This window comes from Mobula hypostoma, chromosome 14, assembly GCF_963921235.1.
Source record: "Mobula hypostoma chromosome 14, sMobHyp1.1, whole genome shotgun sequence".
Taxonomy (NCBI): domain Eukaryota; kingdom Metazoa; phylum Chordata; class Chondrichthyes; order Myliobatiformes; family Myliobatidae; genus Mobula; species Mobula hypostoma.
In genome coordinates, this window is record NC_086110.1 from 76318828 (window position 1) to 76331851 (window position 13024).

Consider the following 13024-nt stretch of genomic DNA (forward strand, 5'->3'; position numbering starts at 1 on the left):
TTCCGTCATGCCCACTGTTGAACTTGAACGCATGCGAGGTTATTACGCATGCGTCATCCATGTCAGCGCAGGAAGATGATCAACTCCTCGAGCTTGCAAATGACGGCAGGCTGAAAAGTATGTTTGACATAACATCTCTGCCAGCATTCTGGATCAAAGTCAAGGCTAAATATCCTGAGATAGCCGGGAAAGCATTGAAAATGTTGCTGCCATTTCCAACGTATCTCTGCGAAGCGGGGTTTTCTGCAATGAATGCAACGAAAACTAAATTGCGGAATAGACTGGACATAAGGAACCCCCTTCGAGTATCACTGTCTCCCATCACCCCTCGATGGGACCATCATGTTGCAGGAAAACAAGCCCAGGGCTCCCACTGATTCAGCGATATTGGTGTGTTACAATGATTTTATATGTTCATACGAGGAAAATATGCGCTATGTGTTTAATATCCAAATGTTACTTAAAATGTTATGATGCTATAGACTTATAAGTGACTTATAATTGACTTATCACTATATTTATGCGAGGAAAATATGCGCTGTGTGTTTAATATTAAATTCGTTAGATAATCCCTTTTAGAAACAAAATTGAGCGTATTAGTCACTTGTAAGTGACTTATAGTTGACTTATCACCTACCTTCCAGACGTGATTAACACACCCTCCCCCACTAAGGTTGCCCACTACCCCGTATTTCCCCTGCTAAGGTAGAGCGTTCCTATGAAACCTTTCGTGCCGAAATGGCGTAAAGCAAAGAAGCAATTACCATTAATTTATATGGGAAAAATTTTGAGTGTTCCCAGACCCAAAAAATAACCTACCAAATCATACCAAATAACACAAACATATAGTAAAAGCAGGAATGATATGATAAATACACAGCCTATATAAAGTAGAAATAATGTATGTACAACGTAGCTTCACTGAACAGAATCGCCAAAACCGATTTGTAGAAAAAAAAATCGGCATGTAAATGCATGTGCACGTCACGCATGCGCACACAGGTGCCCGCGCAAGGCTTCATGGTCATGGTAGTCTTTCTTGGGGTAAACACAGTGAGAAAGTTGGCAACCCTACCCCCCCCGCCGCACCCCGGGTCAGCTGGTCCGCAAGAATATTGTCAATATTAAACCGGTCGGCGGTGCAAAGAAGGTTGGGGACCCCTGGCCTAAACTAATAACATGCAAACAACGGTACTTATTCCTCTTCTCACCCTGTCTCTTGCAAATATTCCTCTTCTCACCCTATCTCTTGCAAAAACGCCACCCCCTTCTCGCAATTCCTCCGTCTCCGCCGCATCTGCTCTCAGGATGAGGCTTTTCGCTCTAGGACGAGGGAGATGTCTTCCTTTTTTAAAGAAAGGGGCTTCCCTTCCTCCACTATCAACTCTGCTCTTAAATATATCTCCCCCATTTCACGTACATCTGCTCTCACTCCATCCTCCCACCACCCCACTAGGAATAGGGTTCCCCTGGTCCTCACCTACCACCCCACCAGCCTCCGGGTCCAACATATTATTCTCTGTAACTTCCGCCACCTCCAACGGGATCCCACCACTAAGCACATCTTTCCCTCCCCCCCCCCTCTGCATTCCGCAGGGATCGCTCCCTACGCGACTCCCTTGTCCATTCGTCCCCCCCATCCCTCCCCACTGATCTCCCTCCTGGCACTTATCCGTGTAAGCGGAACAAGTGCTACACATGCCCTTACACTTCCTCCCTTACCACCATTCAGGGCCCCAAACAGTCCTTCCAGATGAGGCAACACTTCACCCGTGAGTCGACTGGGGTGATATACTGCATCCGGTGCTCCTGATGTGGCCTTTTATATATTGGCGAGACCCGACGCAGACTGGGAGACCGCTTTGCTGAACACCTACGCTCTGTCCGCCAGAGAAAGCCGGATCTCCCAGTGGCCACACATTTTAATTCCACATCCCATTCCCATTCTGACATGTCTATCCACGGCCTCCTCTACTGTAAAGATGAAGCCACACTCAGGTTGGAGGAACAACACCTTATATTCCGTCTGGGTAGCCTCCAACCTGATGGTATGAACATCGACTTCTCTAACTTCCGCTAAGACCCCACCTCCCCCTCGTACCCCATCTGTTACTTATTTTCATGCACACATTCTTTCTCTCACTCTCCTTTTTCTCCGTCTGTCCCTCTGAATATACCTCTTGCCCATCCTCTGGGTAACCCCCCCTCCTTGTCTTTCTTCCCGGACCTCCTGTCCCATGATCCTCTCGTATCCCCTTTTGCCTATCACCTGTCCAGCTCTTGGCTCTATCCCTCCCCCTCCTGTCTTCTCCTATCATTTTGGATCTCCCCCTCCAACTTTCAAATCCCTTACTCACTCTTCCTTCAGTTAGTCCTGACAAAGGGTCTCGGCCTGAAATGTCGACTGTACCTCTTCCTACAGATGCTGCCTGGCCTGCTGCGTTCACCAGCAACTTTGATGTGTGTTGCTTAATAACTGGTAGAACCTCTTTTAGCAGCAATAACGTCCACCAAACGTTTCCTGTAGCTGCTGATCAGTTTTGCACAAGAGCGAAGAGAAATTTTAGATCATTCCTCCATACAAACCTGTTCAGTTCATGCCAGGGCATCTCAATTGGGTTAAGGTCTGGACTCTAACTTGGCTGTTTCAAACACAAATTTTCTTCTTTTTAAACTATTCTATTGTTGCTTTTCTCTTGTGTTTCGGATCATTGTCTTCTTGTATCATCCAACTTCTATTAAACTTCAGGTGACGGACCAATACTCTGACATTCTCCTGTAAAATGTCTTGACCCAATTTTGAATTAATTGTTCCCTCAATGAATGCAAGCTGTCCAGGCCCTGAAACAGCAAAGCAGTCCAAACCATGATGTTCCTGCCACCATGCTTCACAGATGGGATGAGGTTTTGGTGTTGGCGTGCAGTGCACTTCCCCCCCCCCAAACATAGTAGTGTGCATTTCTGCCAAAAAATACAACTTTTGTCTCATCTGTCCACGGAACATTGTCCCAGAAGCGTTGTGGAACATCCAATTAGTCTTTTGCAAACTTGAGACATGCAGCAATTTTTTTTTTAAAGAGAGCATTGATTTCCTCCATGGTGACCTTCCATGAACACCATTCCTTTTCAATATTTTTCTTACAGTGGACACATGAGTAGAGACATAGAAACATAGAAAATCTACAGCAGAATACAGGCCCTTCAGCCCACAAAGTTATGCCGAACATGTCCCTACCGTAGAAATTACTAGGCTTACCCATAGCCCTCTATTTTTCTAAGCTCCATGCACCTATCCAAGTCTCTTAAAAGACCCTACCGTATCCGCCTCCACCACTGTTGCCGGCAGCTCATTCCACGCACTCACCACTCTCTGCGTAAAAAAATTTACCCCTGGCATCTCCTCTGAACCTACTTCCAAGCACCTTAAAATTGTGCCCTCTCATGTTAGTCTTTTCAGCCTTGGGTAAAAAGCCTCTGACTAGCCACATGATCAATGCCTCTCATCATCTTATACACCTCTATCAGGTCACCTCTCTAAGTTCACTCAACCTATTCTCCTAAGGCATGCTCCCTAATCCAGGCAACATTCTTGTAAATCCCCTCTGCACCCTTTCTATAGTTTCCATATCCTGTAGTGAGATGACCAAAACTGAGCACAGTACTCCAAGTGGGGTCTGACCAGGGTCCTATATAGCTGTAACATTACCTCTCAGCTCTTGAACTCAATCCCACAGTTGATGAAGGCCAATACACCGTATGCCTTCTTAACCACACAGTCAACCTGCACAGCAGCCTTGAGTGTCCTACAGACTCAGACCCCAAGATCCCTCTGATCCTCAACGCTGTCGAGTCTTACCATTAATACTATATTCTGCCATCATATTTGACCCACCAAAATGAACCACCTTATACTTACCTGGGTTGAATTCCAACTGCCACTTCTCAACCCAGTTTTGCATCCTATTGATGTCCTGCTGTAACCTCTGACAGCCCTCCACACTATCCACAACACCCAACTTTTGTGTCATCAGCTTACTAACCCGTCCCTCCACTTCCTCATCCAGGTCATTTATAAAAATAGAAACATAGAAAAACCTGTAGCACAATACAGGCCCTTCGACCCACAAAGCTGTGCCAAACACAATCATAGTCATAGTCACATACATCAAAGTTGCTGGTGAACGCAGCAGGCCAAGCAGCATCTATAGGAAGAGATGCAGTCGACGTTTCAGGCCGAGACCCTTCGTCAGGACTAACTGAAGGAAGAGTGAGTAAGGGATTTGAAAGTTGGAGGTCAGTTAGTCCTGACGAAGGGTCTCGGCCTGAAACGTCGACTGCACCTCTTCCTACAGATGCTGCTTGGCCTGCTGCGTTCACCAGCAACTTTGATGTATATTGCTTGAATTTCCAGCATCTGCAGAATTCCTGTTGTTCATAGTCATAGTCATACTTTATTGATCCCGGGGGAAATTGGTTTTCGTTACAGTTGCACCATAAATAATAAATAATAATAAAACCATAAATAGTTAAATAGTAATATGTAAATTATGCCAGGAATAAGTCCAGGACCAGCCTATTGGCTCAGGGTGTCTGACCCTCCAAGGGAGGAGTTATAAAGTTTGATGGCCACAGGCAGGAATGACTTCCTATGACACTCTGTGTTGCATCTCGGTGAAACATGTCCTTACGTGAGAAATTACCTAGGGTTACCATAGCCCTTTATTTTTCTGAATTCCATATACCTGTCCAGCAGTCTCTTAAAAGACCATGTTGTATGCACCTCCACCACCGTCGCTGGAAGCCCATTCCACGCACTCACCACTTTCTGTGTAAAAAACTTACCCCTGATATCTCCTCTGTACCTACTTCCAAGCACCTTAAAATTGTGCCCTTTTGTGCTAGCAATTTCAGCCCTGGGAAAAAGCCTCTGACTATCCACATGATCAATGTCTCTCATCATCTTATACACCTTTATCAGGTCACCTCTCATTCTCCGACACTCCAAGGAAAAAAGGCCGAATTCACTCAACCTATTCTCATAAGGCATGCTCCCCAAACCAGGTAACATCCTTGTAAATCTCCTCTGCACCCTTTCTATGGTTTCCACATCCTTCCTAAGGTGAGGCGACCAGAACTGAGCACAGTACTCCAAGTGGGGTCTGACCAGGGTCCTATTTAGCTGCAAGAGTACCTCTCGGCTCCTAAACTCAATCCCACGATTGATGAAGGCCAATGCACTGTATGCTTTCTTAACCACAGAGTCAACTTGCGCAGCAGCTTTGAGTGTCCTATGGACTCGGACCCCAAGATCCTTCTGATCCTCCACAATCGTGAAGAGAAGGGGTCCCTGAACAGATCCCTGAGGCACACCACTGGTCACCAACCTCTATGCAGATAATGACTATCTACAACCACTCCGTGGGCAAATCAATTCTGGATCCACAAAGCAAGGTCCCCTTGGATTCCATGCCTCCTTATTTTCTCAATAAGTCTTGCATGGGGTACCTTATCAAATGCCTTGATGAAATCCATATACACTATATCTACTGCCCTACCTTCATCAATGTGTTTAGTCACATCCTCAAAAAATTCAGTCAGGCTCGTAAGGCATGACCTGCCTTTGACAAAGCCATGCTGACTATTCCTAGTCATATTATGCCTCTCCAAATGTTCATAAATCCTGCCTCTCAGGATCTTCTCCATCAACTTACCAACCACTGAAGTAAGACTCAATTATTATCTATAATTTCCTGGGCTATCTCTACTCCCTTTCTTGAATAAGGGAACAACATCTGCAACTCTCCAATCCTCCGGAACTTCTCCCGTCTCCATTGGTGATGCAAAGATCACCATCAGAGGTTCAGCAATCTCCTCCCTCACCTCCCACAGTAGCCTGGGGTATATCTTGGTACTTCGAGTATTTAATGGAGAAAACCAAGTAATTGTAAAGGGTTCACAAACATTTTCTTGCAATTGTATATGTTCAGTCAGATGACAATAAACTTGAACTTGTTTAAAGAAAAACTTGCAAATCTCCTTTAAACTTTTCCCGTTTCCTTAAACCCATGTGCTCTAATATTTGCTATACCTACCTTGGAGAAAAAGAATCGGACTTGCAATTGATACTCTGCAAGACCTGCAGAGCAAATCAGCCCCAGAGGTCAGATATGGGCACCACAGTACTTCCACTTGGTACACACATCCTCTCATCTGTAAATCTTAACAGTGCATTAGCTGCACAGAACAGACTGCCTGTTTTGTACAGATGTGAAGTACCATACCTGATGGCCTCTTGTTTGGTTCCCGATTTTCATTCTTAAAGTGATCGTTTTCTGGCCGCAGGGCTTTCTGTGACTCAAAAGCTGATTCAAAAGATACAAAAAAAACAAACAAATTATAGTTTGGCAATAACATTTTATCCCCAGTCTAAGTTCAAATTGGTTATCAAAGTCTCTATCCTCAAGAATTATCATGAAATATACCAGCAATTTCTAACCAAACTGTAAACAGCAATAAAGTTGCTCTGTATTTATACTTCAGACAATTTTTTGAAGCAAATTAATTTTTTGAAGCCAACAAGCCAAGGTTATTTCCATGTGATCCTTGTCTCTCACCTGTTACATCAGAATGCAGGAATAATGCACCACATACACTCAGTGGCCACTTTATGAGGTACACCTGTACACCTACTTGTTAATGCAAATATCTAATCAGCCAATCATGTGGCAGCAACTCAATGCAGAAAAGCATGCAGACATGGTCAAGAGGTTCAGTTGTTCAGACCAAACATCAGAATTATGAAGAGATATGATCTAAGTGACTTTGACTGTGGAATAATTGTTGGTGCCAGATGGGGTGGCTTGATTATCTCAGAACCTGCTTCAAAAAACATCCAGTGAATAGCAGCTCTGTGGGCAGAAAACGTTTGGTCAGAGGAGAATGGCCAGACTGGTTCAAGCTGACAGCAATTCAACCACACATTACAACAGTGGTGTGCAGAACAGCATCTCTGAATACACAACACGCTGAACCTTGAAGCAGGAGGTACCTAATAAAGAGGTCACTGAGTGTATACTTCTTTCTCATTTGAAAGGCTCTTACTTCTTAAAAAAGATAACCTTTCACAAGTTGTATCTCCAACTTTTTAATGAATATTAGCAACTTTGACTGGCTATCTCCAAATGAAGTCACAATCCTTTGTAAAATGCTGGAGGAACTCAGCAGGAGAGGAATAAACAGCTGATGTTTTGAGCTGAGACCCTTCTTCGGGACTGGAAAGGAAGGGCACCGATGAAGGGTTTTAGTCAGAAACAGCAACTGTTTATTCTCTTCCTGATCTGCTGAGTTCCTTCACCATTCTCTGTGTTGTTGTTGAAGATTCCTAGTATCTGCAGATCTTGTTTAATTTTTGTAAATACTTTGATGACCCTGAAACATACTTTTGTCTAATCTGAAACATGTCAATATATTTTCAAATCATTATGCTAAATTTACAACACATCCATGAAATTCGACACTTTCTTTTCTGTTGTAATCCTTCATGTGACCAATCCTACTCTCCCCTTTACTTACACTTAACTACCACACTTCCACTTCCCACCAGCTCATTCTAACCACATCCTTCAAAAGATATAACTGCAAGGCCAGTGAAAACTGACCTTATTGACAGGGAGGGATGGTATAAATAATATCAAAGTGGATGGGCAAGATTAGAAATTAAAAATATATATATATATTTAGAGATACAGCATGGTAACAAGCTCTTCTGGCCCAAGAAGTCAGCACAAAAAAAGTCTTTGGAACATGGGAGGAAACCAGAGCACCCGGAGGAAACTGCCACGGTCATGGGGAGAATGTACAGATTGTTTACAGACTGCGGAACTGAACCCAGGTTGTTAGCACTGTAATAGCATTATGCTAAATGCTACACTGCCATTCCATCCATAAAATGATGAAACTGATTTGAACTTTGTTCTCTAGAGCAAACCAGAGGTATTTTTTTTAGTACAAATGGTGCTATTTAATGCTCAAAAAATACTATTCAATGAAATAAAGGGATCCACTTGATTCAACAACTGAACATGAACGAAACCAATTAACACAAACACACTAAGTGATCACTTTATTCGGCACAGGAGGTACCTAATAAAGTGCTCACTGAGTGTATTCTCACCTCACTGCTTCCATGGGGAATCATTTTTTTCTGGACTAGACCATCAAGTGGCAGGCAGCATCCGCAAGCTCAACTGACAACTATAACAACCGACAGGAAGACACTTTAAATTATCAGAATGAGTTGTGCTGATTCTGACTCCTTTCTCCTATCCTCCGCTCGTCTGGTGTTCCTCACCAATCATTGTTTTCACAGGACAGTACAGTTGGCAGAAGCAGTTGGTGAAAAGGGAGACTGAGATGGGGGAAAGAGAAGGACAGGAAAATACAGTCCTCTCTGAAAAATGAAGTATGCCTGAGCAGTTCAGACATGGGACATTAATTTAAGGCCAGAAGAAAAAAGCAATAATTTTCAACAATTGTCATCACTCCTGGGGGTAATCAGATCTCCTGATCCTCAGTGGTGTATTAACAAGCTGCAAACTCTCAGCGCCTACATAGCAAGTCGAGTAGCAATACATCAGCGTGGCACTACAACTTTGTATATTTCCAGTTGGACAGACCAGTCCAACTTTGGCACAAGTGCAAAGTGGGCCACCCATGTGGTTCATGGATCACCTGTCTTCTTACCTTTCCTTGTATCATGAGTATCCATTGGTTTCTGCTGAACCGAAGGCAGTGGCCTAGCTAGCACAGGGCTCCTCCTCCCTACAGGCGCTTGAGAAGTGTGCGTCTGCACTGCCTGCTCCATTGTTGGACTTTTTCTTAAGGGCTCCAGTTTTGGACTCGATCGGCCTGAAAAATAATCCACAGATTAAATAAATTGAGATGCAGAAAGCGGCTGCGCAGTGCAAACATTTTAACTGAATCACAGAGCATCTAACCAAAGGATGGTATTTAGGGTTTCTGAAAGACAACTTTAGAACTACATCAATGTGGAACTTTAGCCATCTCCAGGGCTCCCTTCCTGCCTACAAAGCTTCACAAACTCAAAAAATCTTCCTAAAATGACCAACAGGGAGACGCATCAGATCATCCAAAAGAGTTGTACAGATTTCTGACTCAGGGCCCTGAACCCCTGGTCTGATATTTAAAATGAATCACTGTTTTCAACATGGCTAAGAGACAGTTGGTAACAAGGGAGGGCAGGAAGATGAAGAGAAAGGCATGAAAATGCAGACACCATTTTAAAAGTATTATTTACAGTAAAGTTAATTATCATTGTATGGTCACATTCTTTAAGGTTACACCTTTACAATCCTACAACAGCTGATAATCTAAGCAAAGAGCCTATTGCTTCTTGCTGAGAGAATTGAAAAATGATATGTTCTGATGATAAAATGAGGCCCTGCCTACCTGATGCAAGTATGGATACGAGAACCAATGTTTTGAATCAGCTCAAATCAGAGGACATAATACCAGGAAAGTACTGAAGTCTGGAGGTAATAAATACATGACCAGGCCAAGGACCAAAACTGCCAGCATTAAAAGGGAGTCTTAGTGATGGACAGCTCCAGACAGTTGCCAGGAAGAGGAACAGAACCGGTAGCAGGAAACAGACGAGTCCAGGACAGATTTTTCTGCTCATTCAATTTCTGCACCACGTTGAGTTGGTGGTGAAGACGGCGAATGCAATGTTGGCATTCACTTCTAGAGGTATAGAACATAACAGCAGGGATGTGATGTTGAGGCTCTATAAGGCACTCATGAGACCACCCTTAAGAGTACTGTGTGCAGTTTTGGGCTCCTTATTTTAGAAGGGATATACTGACATTGGAGAGGGTTCAGAGAAGATTCACGAGAATGATTCCAGGAATGAGAGGGTTACTGTAAGAGGAACGTCTGGCAGCTCTTGGGCTGTATTCCCTGGAGTTCAGAAGAATGAGGGGGGATCTCATAGAAACATTCCGAATGTTAAAAGGCCTGAACAGATTAGATACGGCAAAGTTATTTCCCACGGTAGGGAGTCCAGGACAAGAGGGCACAACTTCAGGATTGAAGGGCATCCATTTAGAACAGAAATGCAGAGAAATTACTTTAGTCAGAGTGTGGTAAATCTGTGGAATTTGTTGCCACGAGCAGCTGTGGAGGCCAAGTCATTGGGTGTATTTAAGGAAGAGATAGATAAGTTCTTGATTAGCCAGGGCATCAAAGGGTCTGGGGAGAAGGAAGGGGAGTGGGAATTGGATCAGCCCATCATTGAATGGTGGAGCAGACTCAGTGGGTTGAATGGCCTACTTCTGCTCCCATATCTTATGGTCTCAATGCCAGAGATCAGGGAAGCAGCACAACACAGTGGTGGACAAATGAAAGATATGGTGATAGTTCAGTGAAGATGAAGGTGACGAAGACAAGCTGACAAACACAGAACAGCCCACCAGTGACCACTGTACAATACATGAGACAATGAGGTAGGGGTTACTAAGGGAAGCCATTGCAGGGAGTCCTATGCCCATTAGTGATAGGAATGGAATTAAGTAGGTCAGGTGGGAACTCCAATCAGTGGGATGATAAGAGGACAGAGTTGTGGCTCAGTTGGTAGCATTCACACACATAAATTCCTGGTTCAATCTGACTCCAGAGCCCAAGCAGAAAAATCCTGGTAGACCCATCAGTGCAGTACTGAGGAAACGATGCAAGCAATGCAGCCTCTGGGATAAAGGAGATAAACAAAAGGCCCAACAGCACAGTCAGAAAGATGTAAAAGATCATCTGTTCTAGCTTCAAAGAGGACAATAGGAGTTCTTCAGTGTTGTGGTAAACACTGATTTCTCAAACAATGGCATTAAAGCTTAAGGCTCCCATTTTGGTAAGCAAAAAGTGTTTTCACTGAAAATAAAACAATAATACTGAAATTGTCTTGAATTCAAAATCTAATTCCATTTGCTCACAGGCAAAAATTTAATCTTCCCAAGAAAAATAATTAGAAAGACACACTTCCTGGTAAAGTTTACTGGTTCCTGTAGAGCCAAAATAGAAGCTCCCAGAATTGAAAGTCCCTCAATACTGCCTTTGCTAATTATTCTTGGGATAATACCATTCATTTGGGGTCTTTAGGCCAAGCAGAGTGGAAAGTAAGAGAAAATCAGGCTTCCATTCCCAATTACAGGACACAGGATATGGCAAGACCAGCATCAGGAATGAAATGCCAGACAGCATCATTCTTTTTGGTACATACAGAAGGCAACCAACTGAATACAACAATGAAAACTGGCCAGGAGACAAACAAAATTGCAGGCAGTGCAAGTCAGAATCTTAAGGAGAACCATTCAGATAGGAGATTGACTGAAACTTACTGCTTATGCTGCAATCTCTTGAAGACACAGCATTTCTAAATCATATTGCTCAACTTGGGCAATGACTAGGGAGATCATCTCTAAATCAACTTTTAAATTCAAAATTATGCTTTGGAAAGAATTTATTTGTTTTTTTCAAAGAAAGACTGAAAATGTGAAAGACTTTACCCTGAAAAGCTAACTGCAATTTCAGAGAGCTCGAATCGGGTTTGACGGTCGAACCCAGTGAGCTGGTCTGTGTAAGTGATGCGAAGCTGGTTTTGTTGCTGTTGAAAGAAGACGAGGGGCCTCCTGTTTGCGGTTTTGGAACAAAAACAAGGAAAGAAAGTCAATTTAAAAAAAATGATTATGAAGACTGCCCAGTCTGGCACATTAAAATTCACCAATACTGACAATGAAGAACTAAATATAACCCACCATTCAGACAGGCTTTTTAACAAATGTAAAAATCTACTTTGGCATTATCACATGCAAACCCAAGAACACTTAATCTCCCACTATCAGAAATTTAAAAAAATACATCATAACTAATTTTTAAACAAGAAAAGTTAAATATTCCCAGACAATAAGAAAGGCGAGCTCGAGGACACCTTCAAAAGGCGATGTCTTATAAAAGCAGCATTCATCATCAAGGACTCCCATCACTCAGGACATGCAGTCTTCCCATTGTTACCATCAAGGAGGAGATACAGGAGCATGAAGACACACACTCAATGTTTCAGGAACAGCTTCTTCCCCTCCGCCATCAGATTTCTGAATGGACAATGAACCCATGAACAACCATCTTAATAGTTTTTTTTTTCTCTTTTTTTTGGCACAGCTTACTTAATTTAATTATATACATATATATTTCTAATTGTATTTGATAGCCTTTTGTCATTATGTATGCTGCTGCCGCAAGACAACAAATTTCACGACATATGCCAGTGATATTAAACCTGATTCTGATTACCAGTGGCATCACCTTGGCTTGCTTGATAGCCTGGAGTTTGTTCTCATCACAATACTAACTGCTCCCTCCTGGAGATTATCACAGCAAAATGAAACTTATCTACATTCTAAAGTACATCCAATGAACCCACCACCCAAAGGGCAGCATTTAACTGGGTTGATATTCAACATGTATGAACATACTTGGATTTAAAGAATTGACTCAAGCAGGGTCTCCATTTCTCTGAGAACATGAAGAATATTTAGGAGGAACAGGTAGAGGCGAGACCACAGCATCACATCTGCTGGATTCAAGCATTCAGGCTTGGAGATGCCAAAAAAGGCCGGTAGTGAAAATTGAAACGATTTCACTACATCAATAAGTTAGGCATTACGAAGAATTTTAAGGTATCCACAATCGTCTTGAGTGACACAATGAAAATGAAGATTTGGAGAATGCAATGCATTGTATAAGGTAGTCCATTATCTGCAGTAGGTGTCTGCGTTGATTTTGTTCATTTACAATTAAATGAACACGCCAGTACACACTGGATGAATTCCTCTGTTGATAACTATTAGGAACTAATACAGTTTTATAGCACTGTAGTAGTATTGGTAGTGTTCTAATTTGTTCTGTATTTCAATAAATACATAATTTGTTACTTAGTTGAATGCTAATTTGTCTT

General features: G+C 42.7%; 1 protein-coding gene across 2 annotated transcripts in view; it reads right to left on the reverse strand.

Annotated features, from left to right (window-relative positions):
- LOC134356361 (protein LSM14 homolog A-like) overlaps nt 1–13024 on the reverse strand; it is a 115997-nt gene that overhangs the window by 31105 nt on the left and 71868 nt on the right. Inside the window, exons 4-6 of one of the 2 annotated variants that reach the window (XM_063067264.1) lie at nt 11577–11699; nt 8743–8907; nt 6282–6362 (exon numbers count right to left, since the gene is read on the reverse strand). In XM_063067264.1, coding sequence (XP_062923334.1) covers nt 6282–6362; nt 8743–8907; nt 11577–11699 — 369 coding nt within the window. The remainder of the gene's footprint in view (nt 1–6281; nt 6363–8742; nt 8908–11576; nt 11700–13024) is intronic. The other variant, XM_063067265.1, reaches the window with a different exon arrangement.